Source organism: Notechis scutatus, chromosome 6, assembly GCF_049901735.1.
Source record: "Notechis scutatus isolate UNSWTSFEM ecotype Mainland chromosome 6, rNotScu1.2, whole genome shotgun sequence".
In the NCBI taxonomy this organism is placed as follows: domain Eukaryota; kingdom Metazoa; phylum Chordata; class Lepidosauria; order Squamata; family Elapidae; genus Notechis; species Notechis scutatus.
The window spans coordinates 1761525-1778306 of NC_142014.1; the positions used below are offsets into that span (position 1 = coordinate 1761525).

General features: G+C 44.2%; 1 protein-coding gene across 2 annotated transcripts; it reads right to left on the minus strand.

The window, feature by feature from the left end:
- Window positions 1-843: 843 nt before the first annotated feature.
- Window positions 844-16426, minus strand: LOC113428892 (uncharacterized). 2 transcript variants are annotated; one of them, XM_087969175.1, is made up of 6 exons: window positions 16317-16426; window positions 15520-16130; window positions 15147-15261; window positions 14963-15030; window positions 13904-14033; window positions 844-1464 (listed from the first exon to the last, which is right to left on the minus strand). In XM_087969175.1, exons 2-6 carry the CDS (start codon window positions 15682-15684, stop codon window positions 1334-1336), a joined length of 609 nt encoding a protein of 202 aa, XP_087825301.1. In that variant the 5' UTR covers window positions 15685-16130; window positions 16317-16426; the 3' UTR covers window positions 844-1333. The 2 variants fall into 2 exon arrangements, with proteins under 2 accessions (XP_087825301.1, XP_087825302.1); XM_087969176.1 differs by lacking the exon at window positions 844-1464 and adding an exon at window positions 1775-2622.
- Between the last annotated feature and the right edge of the window lie 356 nt (window positions 16427-16782).

The window sequence follows — 16782 nt, forward strand, 5'->3', positions numbered from 1 at the left end:
CAACGGCCATAAGGGTCATAAGTCACTTGGTTCAGTGCCGCTGTAGCTTCTCATGGTTGTAAGTCGAGGGCTGCCTCTTTCATGAAACGATCGGTCCCTCTGGATCGAAACAAAAGCTCCCTTCCTCCACCTGAATGAATTCGCCTCAAGAAAGGTGGGGAACCTCTCGCACCGTCTCCAAGATTTTAGGGCCTCCCCAGACGAGCGTTAAATCCCATCCTGAACTTTGGATCGCTTTCACTTGCTTGGTCTTGCCCAGCCACCTGGGGCCTGAGACCGTGTGGCTCCAGGTGTTTCTCTGGATACACCTCAGGCTCCTTCACCCTCTCGCTTTCTTCCTCTCCTCAGTTAAGGTGGCTGACATGCTGGAAAGCCAAACACGGTCCCTGGCAAGTTCATCTCAACGGAAAAGGACTTTTCCCTCAACCAGTTTACCTCTAACACAGGAGAATTGTAGATCTTCTGAGAATGGGATGAAAAGAGAGAGTCTGCTTTGCAAGAGTGGAACCTCCCACACCAACGTTGTCCTCTCTGTAGCCTGGTGACTTGTCTTGGGAACGGGGAAGACTCCTCTGGCTGCCATTTTGAGAGGGTGCCCAAAGCAGATCCCCTCCCCCAGATTCAAATAGGCCCCTAGCCTCAAAAGGTTGCCTCAATCGGGGTCTCCCTTTCCTCACCTTCCTTCTGATGTGCGACTCACATGGAGCTTTGCTTTTTCTGTCTCCCAAGTGCAAAGAGCTGATGAGCCCAGTGAAGAAGTCCCTGAAGCATCTGGATGAGCCAGAAAAAAAGCCATTAGAGAGGAAGAGCAGCTGGAACAAAGTCGGAGTTGCCTGCTCAAGGTAGACCACATGGCTGAATGTTTGAAAATCCACCCTGAACAGGAAGTTCTTGAAGAATGGAGACGGTGATTTGCCTGCCCACCAATTCTGCAATCTCCCTCTCTCCCCCCTCTCTCTTGTCCAGATGTTGCAGTCAGATTTGTGAGTCAGGAGTCTTTTTCAGTTTGGAGGTCTAGGGGAAGAAGAGGCAGAACCTGGGGATGGAGTTAAAAGAGGAATCGCCTAGAATCTCTACATAGCCACAAGCAAACAGTCCAACTCCCCTTGAATACCTGCTGCAATGCCTCAAATGAGATGCCGTCTCCAATTGTTGATTTCCCCTATGTGGAAATATGTTGTTAAATATGAATGTTAAAAACAAAATCCACATTTTAGTCCAAACCCCTAGAAAACCACGATACCGGCATTTGCAGTAGTCAAGAAAAGTAGCAGATTGGTCATGCCATGCTTGCATCAAACTCTGCAGACTTTATCTTGGGAGTCTTCATCACTCAAGTTTGAAGTAAGACATTTTTGTGTAAGAGGGAACTTTTGGGCCCCAGAAGAAAGCATCTCTCCATCACTGCTTCTTTGGGGCATCTCTTTCCTCCTGCATGAAAAGTCTGGGCTTCTGGCCCAGCTCCTAAAAAGAGAAAATTAAAATAGCTGTTCACCTCCTTTCAGGAATCTATGGGTATTTGCCTCCAAGTTTATTGAATTGAACACCAAGAAAGTACATAAGTGTCAGTCGGTGCTCCATTCAAAATCCAAGAAAGAAATACTTAGACTCCATAAATTAGAGAAAAGAATTCTTTTACTGAAAAAGAAGCGGTAGCATCAGTAGGATTCTGAATCTGAGAAATAAGGCGCGCAAATCAGATATACAAAGTGATGGAATTGTTCCCACCCCCATAGTTCAAAAGATTCCTCCAATTAAAAGTTCGAATATGATCATGTGGACATTTTCAGGTGGTGATGAGGCCTCTGTCCGTTGACCTTGACATATTTTGATAAAGGTTTGCAGCTGCAGAGAAAAGAAAGCTAAGCGAGAAATAGAAACCTAAAAGCAGGAATCTATGCTCCCCCCCCACTCCTCATTTACACAACACAAGAATGTAACACCTCCAGCTCTCTTCCCAGACATTAACCCCACTCCTCCCCCCGTTACTTATGGCAGCCAAAAGATGCAAAGCAGTAGTAGAAGATCTTGAAGGCTGACAATAAGTTGTACAAGATGACTAGCAAAAAGTAAGGCCGGGAACAGAAGGTAAGAACAGAGGGGTGTGTGTGTGTGCGTGCGTGTGTTGTGTGGTAGAATGAAAGGGATACAAATATAAATAAAGAGAAGGAAGGAAAGGGAACATTTTGTGCAAAAGAAAACCTCAGGAACGAGAGGAATTCTGGTTGAGCGTTTAGGCGGGACTGTGCTCTTCGTTTCCTTTCTCTTTCTTTTTTTCTTTCTTTCTTTCTTTCTTTCTTTCTTTCTTTCTTTCTTTCTTTCTTTCTTTCTTTCTTTCTTTCTTTCTTTCTTTCTTTCTTTCTTTCTTTCTTTCTTTCTTTCTTTCTTTCTTTCTTTCTTTCTTTCTTTCTTTCTTTCTTTCTTCTGGCTCTGCCATTGCTGTGTTAAGAGCCAGGCATTGGGTTGTAGAAGAGAGGAGGAGAAATCCTATCTTTAGGAGAGGGAAGACTGTCAATGCTCAGGGGACACAGGTTGGGGATCAAAGCCGTGGAGTCTTCTGGACACTCCTTGATGGGATTGGAATTCTCGGTGAGTCTCCAGCTCCTTTTGCTGGACTTGGCCCTTTATTAATCAATCAGAATAACAAAACATAATCATGGAGGGAAAAAACTGATCTCTATGAATATAAATGGATTGAACTCAGCTACCAAAAGAAGAAATTTTTTTCACAAATTAGAGAAGTTAAAATTTGATATAATTTGCTTACAAGAAGTACACATTAAAAACAACATGAACAATTACTGACACGACCAAAATTAGGGAAAATATTTACTTCCCTGACTCACTGTAAGAAAAGAGGAGTGGTTTTATACATTAAAGAAACTATCCCAGCAAAACTGATCCATACTGATGAAGATGGAAGAGTATTAATGGTTGAAATAGTGGATAATAATACAAAAACACTCCTGGTTGCAATTTATGCCCGAATGATAAACAAGAAGAATTCTATAAAAATTACATATGAAAATAATTGAACTGGACTATGCTAATATAGTTATGATGGGAGATTTCAATGGAATTGTAGACAATAAACTGGATTATACAGCGACAGCATCAAGACAAAATAGAAAGACTCTCCCCAAATCCTTTTTCAAAATGATAGGTGAATTAAACTTAAAAGATATATGGAAAGAAAGAAATGCTAAAATTCAACAATATACTTTTTACTCAAATAGACATTTATCATGGTCCAGAATAGATATGATTTGGACATCAACAGAATTAATATCTAATATTCAAGAAATAAATATTGAAACAAGTACATGGGCAGACCATAATCCAATGACAATTAAATGGAAAGGACAAAAAGAAGATCTAGATGGACATTAAATAATACTATTTTAAAGGAAAAAGACTTTACACAATGGATGGAGAAAGAATTGGCTTTCTTCTTTAGTGAAAATAAAAAAGAAGATACTTCAATACAGAATGTTTGGGATACAATGAAGGCATATGCGAGAGGATTAATAATAGACTATACAAAGAAAAAGAACGTTAGGAAGAGGCAAACCATCAAAGCTTTAGAAGTTGACCACAAAAACTGGAAAAAGAATTACAGAAAATGCCACAGAAAAAAGATATTAAACTTAAAATGGACATAATTAAACATAAAATGGGTCAGATAGAGAAAGAAGAATTGGCACAAAAATTAGAAGTGCTAAACAGAACTATTTTGAAGATGCAAATAGGCCAGGTAGATGGTTAGCATACAAACTGAGAAAGGAGAAAGAATCAAGGAAAATATTACAGTTAATAGACGATCAAGGCCAAATGTGCTATGGTGACAAGGAGAAAAAGGCAATTATCCGAGACTTTTATAGACAACTATATAAACAAGAGGATATTGATGAGGAAAAAATTAAACAGTATTTACAAAATGCTAACCTACCTAAGATACCTGAAGAGACTGAAAAAATGTTAGAAAGTACTATAACAATGATGGAACTAACCGAAGCACTCAACAGACAGAATAATGGAAAAGCACCAGGTCCAGATGGGCTTCCAGCAGAATTTTATAAAACACTACAAGAATCGTTGAGCATTCCATTGCTAGAAGTCATGAATGAAGTTATGTCAAATAAGAAGATACCTAAAACTTGGTCAGAAGCTTATATTACACTTATCCCAAAAGAAGGGGTCGACCCATTACAAATTAAGAACTATAGACCTATTTCTTTATTGAATGCAGATTATAAAATCTTTGCTTCAATTTTGGCAGAAAGGCTTTAAAAAATACTTAAATAATTTTATTCATCCTGATCAGAATGGATTTCTGCCAAAGAGACAAATCAAAGACAATATGAGAGTAATTCTGGACACCTTGGAATATTATGAGGCGCATCCTGAAAAACAAATGGCTTTGATATTTCTAGATGCCCAAAAGGTATTTGATAATGTGAACTGGAGATTTATGTCACTACTACTGGAACAGATGGGTTTTGCCAGAAAATTTATTCAAGCAATAGAAGCCATATACTATAAACAAACGGCAAAAGTAATGATAGAGGGAGAACTTACAGACTCTATTAACATAAGAAAAGGCACAAGACAAGGATGCCCATTATCACCTTTGCTATTTGTATTGACTTTGGAAGTGTTGAATAGAAATATTAGAGAGGACCAAAATATAAAAGGAATGAAAATCAAAAAGGAGGAATTTAAACTACAAGCCCTTGCAGATGATTTGGTTTTCATTTTGGAAGATCCTCTAGAGACAGCTTTAAAACTATTGGAAAAGATAGAGACGTACGGTGAGATGGCTGGTTTGAAAATAAATAAAGATAAAACAAAGATTCTGACAAAGAACATGTTATTAAGACAAAGAGAAGAACTGGCAGACCTATTGAAAATTCAAGTCACGAACAAGGTTAAGTACTTGGGGATATATTTGATGTCAAGGTGTACTACATTGAAAGAGAACAATTATATTAAACTCAAACAGCAGATAGCATTTGATTTGAAGAAATGGGAAAACCTACAACTGTCATTAATAGGCAGAATTTCAACAATCAAGATGAATATTTTACCCAGAATTTTATATTTGTTACAAACAATACCAATTAGGCTTGGCAAAGATTATTTTGAAGATTTAAATAAAATTGTGTTGAAGTATATATGGCAAGGTAAGAAAGCAAGAATAAAATTAAAACTTTTACAAGATGCTAGAACTAGAGGAGGATTTGGCCTTCCTAATTGGGAGCTGTATTATCAAGCTGCAAACTTGATGTGGGCCAAAGAATGGATAACATTAAGAAAGACTAGATTGTTGACACTAGAAGGACATGATTTATTACTGGGCTGGCATGCTTTTCTGTGCTATAAGGCAGTGGTCCCCAACCTTTTTTGTACCAGGGACCAGTTTCAAGCACAAACACTTTTTCAAGGGGAGGGGGGGGGGGATAAGAATCCGAGTTTGGTGGTTTGCTTGCAGACGTTTCATTACCTGACTAGGTAACATCTGATGTTGTTAGTCGGGTAATAAAACGTCTGCCAGCAAACCACCAAGTTCAGGGAGCGCCTCGGCCCTGCCTCCCTCAGCCCCATCCCTCAGGTGTCTCCCTCCCTCCCTCAGGTGTCTGCCTCGTTCCTCTCTCAGTCGCTCTCTCGCTGCTCCACCAGCCCAGGAAGAAACTGCTTCAAAGAAGCGGGGGGTGGCTTTTCCTGTCGCCGCAGCTCCTCCGAGCGCCCGTTTACCCCCACCCCCACCCCCCCCGCCGCCCGCGGTTCAATCCACAGTGCTCCGTTCTGCCTGCCTGCCTGCCTTCTTCGTTTCAGAGCAGCTTCGGCTGATAAAAAGAGGCGAATAGTTATTATTCTCAGCCGAAGCTGCTCCGAAACAACCAAACAGGCAGGCAGGCAGAACGGGCACTGAATTGAACCGCGCACGGGCGGGCGGGGTGGGGTAACGGGCGCTCGGAGGCGCTGCGGCGACAGGAAAAGCCACCCCCGGCTTCTTTGAAGCAGTTTCTTCCTGGGCTGGTGGAGCAGCGAGAGAGCGACTGAGAGAGGAACGAGGCGGGAGGAAACCGAAGCTGCTGAGCCAGAGAGCAGGACAGGCTTCGGTTGCTTCCTCCCTCCCCTTCTTTCATTTGTGTCCTTGATCCCTGATCCCAGCAGCATTCACCGAAGGCGAAGAAAGCCGCCATTTTTTTATTTTATTTTTCTTTGCGGCCCGGTACAGAGTGCTCCACGGACCAGTACCGGTCCACGGCCCGGTGGTTGAGGACCCCTGCTATAAGGGAACTAAATCGCAGGGCTATTTTAGAAGGCATTACATACGGGAGTCTTTATGGTTAAACTGGGAGAAAATTAAGAGACAATGCTATTTGAAAATCCCAGTTTGGTTATCAACTATTGAAGCTTTTTCTTATCCTATAACATACAAGAAGGAACAAACAGTTAGATATGGGGAAATATTGGATGAAAAGGGTGAACTTAAAACGATGCAAAATCTAGAAGAACAAGGTATAAAGATGAATTGGTTTTCAATGCGCAAATACATTCAAGGTATGTTAAAGATTCTAAAATAGAGGGATTCTATGATAAATTGACTGACTTAGATAAGATTTTGACAGGTACTGATGAAAAGGTGATTAAAAAACTATATGGTTATTTATTGGAAATTAAACTAGAGGAAGAACAAGTTAAAGAAACGATGATTGCTTGGGGGAAGAATTTTGGATATGGGATTGATTTAGAGAAATGGCAAAAATTGTGCTCTCAAAATTATAAAATGACAATGTCAACAGCATATAAAGAAAATCTGTATAAGATGTTTTACAGGTGGCATTTTCCCCCGACAAGAATAGCAAGAATGTTCAAGAATAAATCTGAAAAATGCTGGAAATGTCATCAGATACCTGGCTCATATTACCATATGTGGTGGACTTGTGAGGACGCTAGAAAATATTGGACTAAAATTTGCATATGGTTGGAAAAAATGACAAAGAAACATATAGATTTAAAACCAGAGATTTTTTTATTGGGAATCTTACCTGATACATACAATAAAAATCTGAAATATTTGATTGTAAATGTATTGACAGCGGCTAGGATTGTATTTGCTAAAAATTGGAAGAGTGAGAAAATACCATCACAGGAAGAAATAAGAAAATATTGGAATGTGCTGAAATGAGTAGATTGACATTTGAAATTAGAGAACAAGAAGATAAACAATTTTATGAAGTTTGGGACCTTTTCTATCAATGGCTAGATAATAAAATATAATAATAGAATATTTAGAATTTTAGGAAACAATGAATACATATTTCTTTTTTTTTCTTTTATACTATCCTTATAAAATTTTATTAAGATAGACTTGGTATGACTTTATTATTTGCTATAAAATAAATTAAGTAAATTATAGTTATCTCATTAAAGTATGAATTAACAAAATTATAGTCAAATGATTGTTTAATAATATCAGGCTATATAATTGTTGATTGATAATATGAGTTATTATGTAATATAACTACAATGGAGACTATGAAATGGATGCACAAAAAAAAGTGATAAACCAACCGATACACTGTCTGTAAACTCATGAAGGAAAGATGATGTTTTTATGTTTTATGTGTTTTTGTTTGTTGTTAAAATTAATAAAACTGTTAAAAAAAAAAGAAGAGAGCTGGAAGGGACCTTGGAGGTCTTCTAGTCCAACCCCTGCTCAAGCAGGAGACCCTATAGCGGGGTGAGATTCTACCGGTTCGGACTGGTTCTGTAGAACTGGTTGTTATGATTCTGCAGTTCGGAGAGCCAGCAAATCGTGCCCCTGGCTGGCCCCGCCCCTCTCCACCCTCCCCTCCCAGTCTTTATTGCGCCTGCCCGACATCACTGACTGTGCCCTTCCCCACCCAATCACTCCTGAAGGAATCTTCAGGTTCTTTTTCCCTTCCCGATGATCAGCTGTGCCGGGGTCCCCCTCGCTGTCTTACTGCTTTGCCCAGGATGCTTCCCTGAGGCCCAGGAGGCAAAAGGGGGCATGGGATGTGTATGTATGCTGCGTGCTCCACCCTGTGCTCGGTTTTGTGCCTTCTTGGGCCCCAGGGAAGACTTCTGGGAGCAAAAACGCCCCCCAGGAGGCTTCCCTGAGGTCCAGGAGGCCCAAAAACAAGGAGGGTGCTGCAAAGAAGAAGAAGAAGCCACGCCCACCCAGCCACGCCCACAGAACTGGTTGTTAAAACAATTGAATCCCACCCCTGCCCTATACCATGTCAGACAAGTGGCTGTCCAATCCCCATTGATGGACTTACACCCTCTTCTTCTTCTTCAAGTTGCCTGCTGAATGCAACTGTGGGGGTCCCTGGGTGCCAAAAGGGGCTCGCCTAGCAAACGTTGATGATGAAAACATTTTGGGCCACAAATGAGGAGGTGGGCGGAAGAAAGCCTGAAAGCTTTCACTTTTCTTTCTGTTTGTTTGTTTTCATCCTTTCCTCTAGAAGAGGCCCTCCAATATTCTCCAGTCATCTCTCTCTCCCCAGCTCTGGTTAATAAGACCCAAATCATTGTTACTGTTCACCTTTTGAGATTTCTGGCGATGTTTTCAGAAGAAGAAGGAAGAGGCAATGAGTGGAAGCGGCTTCGTCCAGAAACTCCTGGGCCCAGCCGAGATATTCCGAGATATTCAATATCTCCTGTCTCCTCACCCTTCCCAGATGCATGGACACCCACAAGAGAACCACCCACAGCCAAAGAGAAGACATTGCAGCCAAGCAGGTGAGCGGTTATCAGGCCCGGCCCAGATTGGACCTTCAGGAAAGAAAGACTGTCTCCATTTGCAGTCGAGTTGCATCCAGTAAAAGGTATGCTTTCACTAAAGCCAAGTGGTCACAGCGAAAGCAAAGCTAGATCTGAGGATTCCTGCATAAACCCGGTATCTTCCCTTTTTCTCCCTGGTCATCTACAATCATGTCCACTGAAGGCCAATCATGCAGATAAGGAAGAAAAGTATTTATTTAAAAATATTTTAGGGAGGAAGCAGGAGAATCCCATCTCTTTGCTCACTCACGCCAGACCAACGCAACACTCTTGTATCATAACAAGCAAATATCTGCATCCAGTGGCTACACCATTACGTCTCCTTGCTGAATGGGTGTTGCCCACCATGAAACTGGGATGAAAAGGGCAGAGTTGGACCATGAAAATTAAGGAAGGAAAAGGGAGCGAGGGAGAAATGAAAGGAAAAGGGAGGGAGAGAAAAGAAAGGAAAAGGGAGGGAGGGAGAAAAGTTGGGAAAAAGGGAGGGAGGGAGAGAAAGGAAAAAGGGAGGGAGGAGAAAAAGGAAGAAGGGAGGGAGATACAAAAAGGAAAAGGAGGCAGGGAGAAAAAGGAAAAGGAGAGAAAAGGGAGGGAAGGAGAAAAGAAAGGAAAAGGAGAGAGAGAAAAAAGGAAAAGAGAGGATGAAAAGAAAGGAAAAAGAAAGGGAGGGAGGAGGAGAAAAGAGAAAGGAAAAAGGGAGAGAGGGAGATAAGGAAAGAGAAAAAAGAAAAGGGAGGGAGAAAAGAAAGGAAAAGGGAGGGAGAGAAAAGAAAGGAAAAAGGGAGGGAGGAGAAAAAGAAGGAGGGAGAAAAGGAAAAGGGAGGGAGGGAGAGAAAAGGAAAAGGGAGGGAGGGAGAAAAGAAGGGAAAGGGAGGGAGGGAGAGAAAGAAAGGAAAAGGGAGGGAGGGAGAAAAAGAAGGAAAAGGGAGGAGGGAGAAAAGAAAGGAAAAAGGGAGGGAGAAAAAAAGGAAAAAGGGGGAGGGAGAAAAAAGAAAAAGGGAGGGAAGGGAGAAAAAGAAAGGAGAGAAAAGGAAAGGAGGAAGAGAAAAAGGAAAAAGGGAGGAAAAAAAGAGGAAAAGGAAAGGAGAGAGAAAAAGGAGAAGAAAGGAAAAGGAGGAGGAAAAGAAAGGAAAGAAAGAGAAAGGAAAAAGGGAGGTAGGGAGAGAAAAGAAAGGAAAATCGAGGGAGAGAAAAGAAAGGAAAAGGGAGGGGGGAGAAAAGAAGGGAAGGGAGGGAGGGAGAGAATAGAAAGGAAAAAGGGAGGGAGGGGAGAGAGAAAAGAAAGGAAAAGGGAGGGAGGGAGGGAAGTCGGCTGAATCTGCCATTTAAACCTCAAAGCAGCCCAAGGTTCCCAAAAGGGACCGTCCTCCTCCTTCCTCCTGGAGCCTCCAAAGTCAGCCCCCCCCCCCCAGTTTGGAGTGTATCGATAAGAGCCTGATCCCTGATCTAGAGAGAGAAAGAGAGACTTTGTGCTTGGCAGGGGGGCTCCTTTGCCCACCCCAAAATACCCTGTTTCTCCAACAATACGGCCTCCCCCAATAGGAAGTCCCAGCATGTTTTATAGGCATGAAATGAAATTAAGCCCCTCCCCCCAGATTAAGGCCTATATTAAAACATGCGAAATGGGGGGGAATGGGGGGGGGGGCTTGCTGTTAGGAAGTACTTTTGTTGCACACCCGGATATGGTGCTGCCTGCGTTGACCCCGATACGAAGTGCCCCACCAACGCCAAGGTCAACATCCAAGCCCTCGCCGCCTGCCTGCCCAAAGATGCCGGGGGGGGGGGGAATTAAGTCACCCCCGAAAAGACGGCCTAGCCATTTTTTCGGGGCTCAAAAAAAATAAGACCCGGCCTTATTATATGAGAAACATGGTACCACCACCTCCCCGAATAATTCAGGCAAAGCAAGCAGCATGCATTAAGGGGGCAGGGCAAGTCCTTTGGTGGGGCACCCAAACACAATGCATTCCGAGAGAGGTCGGCCGAGTGGTCAAGCAAAGGCCTGGATTGGGGGGGGTGAGATTTGAACCTCAGAAACCATCAAGTCCAGATAACAATCCAAGGGGCAAGATGTGTGGGCTGCGTTGCTCCTACCCAGCTGCGTTAGTGTCTTCCTGTAAACTCTGCATTCAAGGATTTCCAGGATAAGGTCTCTGTTGCGGAGTAGTTGCCGAAAGAGCCAGTTGTCACATAGGGAAGAAATGGCCTTGCCCAGAAGAGGAAACCTGCTTCCTTTAAGTAGGAGAGGCCCAGTTTGTATGTTTGCATGCCTACAGTGGTGTGATATAGACATGATGATTTTTATATTCATGAGTCATGAAAGCTTTGAAAATATCTAGACATACCTTTCTTTACAATTATCTACTGTGTTTCTCATATAATAAGGCTGGGTCTTATTTCTTTTTGAGCCCAAAAAATGGCTAGGCCATTTTTTCAGGGGTGACTTAATTCCCCCTTTGCATCTTTGGGCGGGCAGCAACGGCTTGGATGTTGACCTCGGCGTTGGTGGGGCACTTCGTATCGGGGTCAACGCAGGCAGCACCATATCCAGGTGTGCAACAAAAGTACTTCCTAATGGCAACCTCCCCACCATTCCCCCATTTCGCATGTTTTAATATAGGCCTTAATTTGGGGGAGGGGCTTAATTTCATTTCATGCCTATAAAACATGCTGGGACTTCCTATTGGGGAGGCCGTATTGTTGGAGAAACAGGGTATATATATATGCAAATCTCACTCAGAGTCAGTTTCGAGTTAAGGAATAATCAAGGGAAACATCCAAGGAGGAGAAATTAGGAGAAAACTTACGATTTATTGAGGTGGCTTAATTTCCGCAGAGACTAGTGAGAAATGAAACAATTTTGAAAAAAGCTCCTTCGTCCCCAGTGTACCTTGGAGCAGCTGCTCCACGGCGTCTGTCTGGTGGGTGGGACCCCCACTCGGCCTGTTCCTTGATCCCAGCAATCATATTTTGGAGATAAATACCATGCTAGAAGCCTCCCATTGCCCCATTTTTGACGTCCCATTTTCAGCCTCCCCAATGTCGGGCAGGCCAACAGCAGGCCCATTTTTGGCCTGCTGAGTGCTTCTGGATGCCAGGGAGGGTGAAAATGGGACGAGCAGAGGGTTTGAGAGGCCAAAAATAGGCCCGTATTCCCTCTATAAGATGCACAGATAGTTCCACTTTTTTTTGGGGGGGGGAGTGCATTTTATAGTCTGAAAAATACAGTAAGTCCCAGCTGAATAGGGTGGGAGGATAGGTAGGGTGAATGTTGCAGAGCCTCTACTGTCATTTGTAAGTATGAACGATGGCTGTGGTGCTGCAATACCCATAATTTCGGGACTGGGTCTCAAGTATTTGGGGGAGGGCTGGTCGTAATATGGAATGGTCGCTAGTGAACTGTCATAACTCGGGGATTACCTGTACCCTAGGACAGGGGTTGTCAACTGGTGGGCCGTGAGAAAATTTTGGTGGGCCGCAGAGAAATTTCACCCCCAGAGCACCCCCCCCCCAAAGCAATTAATCCAGGCTGTGCAGAAACACAAGGCTGCACTGCCCACATGGCCCACGGGAACTCTCCCGGCCCACTCACTCCTTACCCGGCAAACTTGCCTGCTAAATTGCTATTTTTCAGACCATCAGCTGTTCTGCTATGCCAGGAGATTTAGATTAGCTAGGACGCAGGAAATGGTTGGATTTCTTACTTTCTAGCTAGTATTTAGATCTTCGGCTCTGCTTTTAAGCACAGCCGAACCTCCCTTAGGACTGAAGGTTCTATTATTCAGTGCAGACTCACGGCAAGCAAATTTTATGTGACAGACTGAGCTAGCCGATGGCAGATAGATAGATCACTGAATGATTCTGTGAGCAATTCAATCTGCTTGCCTGCTTTGGGGTAAAAGTTGTTCCTTTTTTATAAAAAAAATCAATATTTACATACATGGTGTGTTGTGAGTTAATTTTGTGAGTTTGCTTGCAAGCAAATTTTATGTGACAGACTAATCTAGCCAATGGCAGATAGATAGATCTCTGAATGAATGTGTGATTCTGTGAGCAACTCAATCTGCCTGACTGCTTTGCCTGATTTTGGGTAAAAGTTGCTCTTTTTTTTTAAAAAGTGCAATATTTATATACATACTTATAATATTTACATACAAGCCATGCCCAGCCAGTCACATGACCACCAAGCCAAAACCCACAAATTAGGCCACACCCACAGAACCAGTTAATGGTCCCTGGGATTTAAAATTATGACTTTGGTGGTCCCTGAGGTCCAAAAGGTTGGCGACCCCTGGTCTAGGATGCTCTGAGTCACACTGCATGAGGCCTTTGTTCTTGGATTGGATTGGGAGAATGTGTCAGCCTTGGAAGCCATATTAGCACTGAAGCTTCCATGCTGCCACATTCTTGAGCATGGGAAGATGGGAGGGGGAATTTCATGGAGTGTATGTGGTTAGACATAATAGCATTCTTCATTACAGTCAAGGTCATGTTGTTCCTGCACCTGGTTGAGGAGGAGTAGAGGGGACAACTCAAGATGGGACGGATGGTGATTGGGGCATGTGATGGAATGATGTGAGCAGGGAGTGGATTTGTAATTTTTACTTATTGGAGAGAAACCTGGAATTTTCAGATTTGGGATTTCCCAGATGTGCCAGTTTACTACTCTAATAACAGGAACTTTGAGAACTTGTCTGTCTCGGAGTTTTTGAATGGAGTTGAGTTTTTCTGGAACGCTGACAGAATGCTCTTCCATGGGCTGAGCATGAAAGTTCTGTTCTCACATAATTTAGAGGTTTCAGAGGAGAAATGAGAACACACTCCTCTCACATGACCTCCACATAAAGCACACCTCATTCGTTTCAGCCTCCACAGATAAGTTCAAATAGAAATGGAAAAAACACAGATAAGAAATGGCAGAGAAAGCATCTAAGGAAAGAGACATTGACTCTTTCCTTCCTTGGAGCACGACAAGGCCAGATCCTTTCCTTCTCCCTCCCAGGAGACAATATTTGATTAGTGTTTTTTTTTAAATAAAAAACTAATTATAATCTCTCTTCCTGATTGGGGACTAGAAAAATCTTACCCAGAGAGACCACGTTCCTATGGTTTTCAAGCATGACTTCCGAATGCAGCGCTTTCTGGTCAGGATCCAGCTGAGACCATTCCTCCTCAGAGAAATACACAGCCACCTCCTCGAAGGACACAAGACCCTCCTGGACACGGAAAAAAGAACAGAACAGGAGGATTCGCAAGATCTGTTCATCTTCATCACTGATTTAGACAAGAGGATAGAAGGGGAACTCATCAAATTTGCACACAAGACCAAGTTGACAGGAATACCAACACTCCAGAAGATAAGCTCGAGATATAGAAGGATCGACAGATTGGGCCCCATCTAATAAAACAAAATCAACAGTGAGAAATGTAAGGTTCTACATTTAGGAAACAAAAACCAAATGTACTGGCATAGAATAGCGATACCTGGCTGAACAGCAGTAAGTGCAACAGGGATCTTGGAGTCCTAGTGGACAACCACTTAAATGTGAGCCAGCATATTATGCTACAATTGACAAAAAAAAAAAAACCCAACAGAATCTCCTAATCGAGGCGCAAATCAGAGGATTGGAAATTATTTTGTAGCCCAAAGTACCACGATTACATGCTCAACATGGCCACAACGTTTGGATTTTAATAGTCTGCTTTATTTTTTAATATGATTTCCTTATTTTTGAACTACAGGTTATAAATAAGGCTTTTAAAAAATGCTAATGTAGCAATGTATTTATTTATTTATTGTTTTCATCAGCCTTGCACAATTCCGAGTCAAAGAATTACCAAAAAAGGGGGGTCTCTAGCAATTCCTGCCACTGTGATACATGTATTCCTATTTCTTGAAGGACTTTTAAAAAATTGCTTCTTGTAAACTACAAGTTGGAGGAGAACCTAGCAGAACAAGACAACCAGAGGAAGCTATGCTGGCTGACAGCAACTTGAACCTGCTATTCTGCTCTCCATGTTGTGGAAGAACCCAAAAATAATCCAGGCCAAACAAGAGGAGGAAAACAGAAGGAGAGAGCCCTCTACACACACGCTTCATTTCCTGAAGGAAGAATACGAATCTAGTATCTTTTCCCTTTCTTACTTGATTTGGAGGTTCAACTGCTGTTTGATCTCCCTCATAAAAACCAGAAATCTTCATTCTTTGTTTCTCTGTAAGGAATAAATAATTTCAAAATGCATAATTAGCAAAATAGGAGGAGGTATTCTATAGGAGAGAAGTGAGAGCGAAGGGAAGACAGATGGGGGATCTGAGGATCTTCCATTACCTCCTGAGGGGTCCTGTCTTGGATCTTCCCAAGGGATCTTCCTGAAAAATAGCTCCCGAGGGGGATTTGATGGGTTCTTCTTTCCCTCAGGATCTCTGATCTCCACACTGCAGCACTTCAAATAGGAGGAAGGAAAAAAGAAGCAGAATTAATATACGTCACAAGACACAAAGTGGATTCTTCTATTCGGAACACAACTTCAAAGCCCCCAATATCCATCCGTGTGGCTGAGTGAGAAAACAGTGGAACAACGTCCTACCAGAAGTGGAGAACTGCTTCATATTATGAATGCAAGAGAAGTTTGGGAAGGAGGGGTGAAGCATTCAAACACTTTCTCTATTTATTCCCTTCCGAGCTCCCTAAAGTCTCCCACCTGCCCCTGGAGCTGCTCCTTCTGCTCCTCCGCCTGGCTCAGCAGGAAGCCTTCCGCCAGGGCCACCGCCTGGGAGCTGCTCTCTGCTCCACACTCCCGCACCCAGCCCTCCATCTCTGGGGGCAGGAGAGCCAGGAGCCGCTCCAGAACCACCAGGTCCAGCATCTGGGCTTTGCTGTGCTTTCCTGGGCTCAGCCATCGCCTGCACAAGTCACGGAGTCGGCTGCAAAGTCCTCGGGGACCCTCAGCCTCCCGGTATCGGATGGAGGTCCAGGGGGAAGTTCTGGAGGGAGGAGGGTTCCCTCCTGCAGGACCTCCTGCCCGGTTCTGGCCCAGCTCTCCCCACAGCTCCCAGGCTGAAGAGCCGCGGGGCCTTTTCCGCTCCCCTCCTTGGCCAAAGGGGGGGTCTCTCCATCCTTCCTCTCTCCCCGGCAGAGCAGCTCCAAAGGGCTCCGGGGACTCCGGGGGGATCTCCGGGGGCCTCTTCCTTCACGGGACCATTTCTGGGGCCGCAGGACGGATCCCTGCCGGTCCTTCTGCTTCCTTCCTTCCTTCCCCCGCCGAGGAGATCCTGGCTTGCAAAGGCTTCCGAGGGCTCCGAGGTTCCCGATCTGGGAGGGAGAGAAAAACCGACGCCCAGGATCAGAAAGGGGGATTCAGCCCCTGCACCCCCTTCCCCCAACCTGCCCGCAGCCCCAAGCGGCTCCTCCCAGCGCAGGGCCCAGGGTCCCCCCCCGCTTCTCATGGAGAGGGCGGCTGGGGAGCATGGGACTCGGGAAGAGCCCCCCCCCCCTCACCCGGGGCACGTCTGGATGTCCCCCCGCCGGACTCTCCCGCAGCCTCTCCGCGACCTGCGAGCTCCAGGGGTTGAGGAGAGCGAGTGCGGCGTCCTAGAGAGGCAAGGCTTTAGTGAGGTCACTTCCTTCGCTGCCGCCTCAAGGGGGAAGCGCCTGGAGTTCCCTTCCCTTGGCTAAGTGCGCCCCCTGGTGGACCTGGGGCATAGGGCCAGGAGGGTAGGAAGGGCGGGAAAGAGGAGCGCCTGGGAGGGGGAAGGGCAGGGATGATGGGCTTGGGAGTAGCAGGAAAGGCTTCCCTCTCACTACCTCTCTCTCTCCCCCACCTTTGTCATCCAGTGCAGCAGTTCTTCCTACGGCAGAATCTACCCGTGAAATATAGATCTTACACTGCAAAAACATATGGACGACACAACTCGATCAGGGCAAAGCAATAGGCGCAATCTACATAGACTTCTGTAAAGCCTTT

Coding starts and splice junctions, on each gene's coding strand:
- LOC113428892 (XM_087969175.1), bottom strand. CDS start 15,684: ATGCTGGACCTGGTGGTTCTGGAGCGGCTCCTGGCTCTCCTGCCCCCA. Junction 15,031..15,146: donor AAGACAGGACCCCTCAGGAG/GTAATGGAAGAT, acceptor TATTCCTTACAG/AGAAACAAAGAATGAAGATT. Junction 1,465..13,903: donor TAGGAACGTGGTCTCTCTGG/GTAAGATTTTTC, acceptor TTCTCTTTTTAG/GAGCTGGGCCAGAAGCCCAG.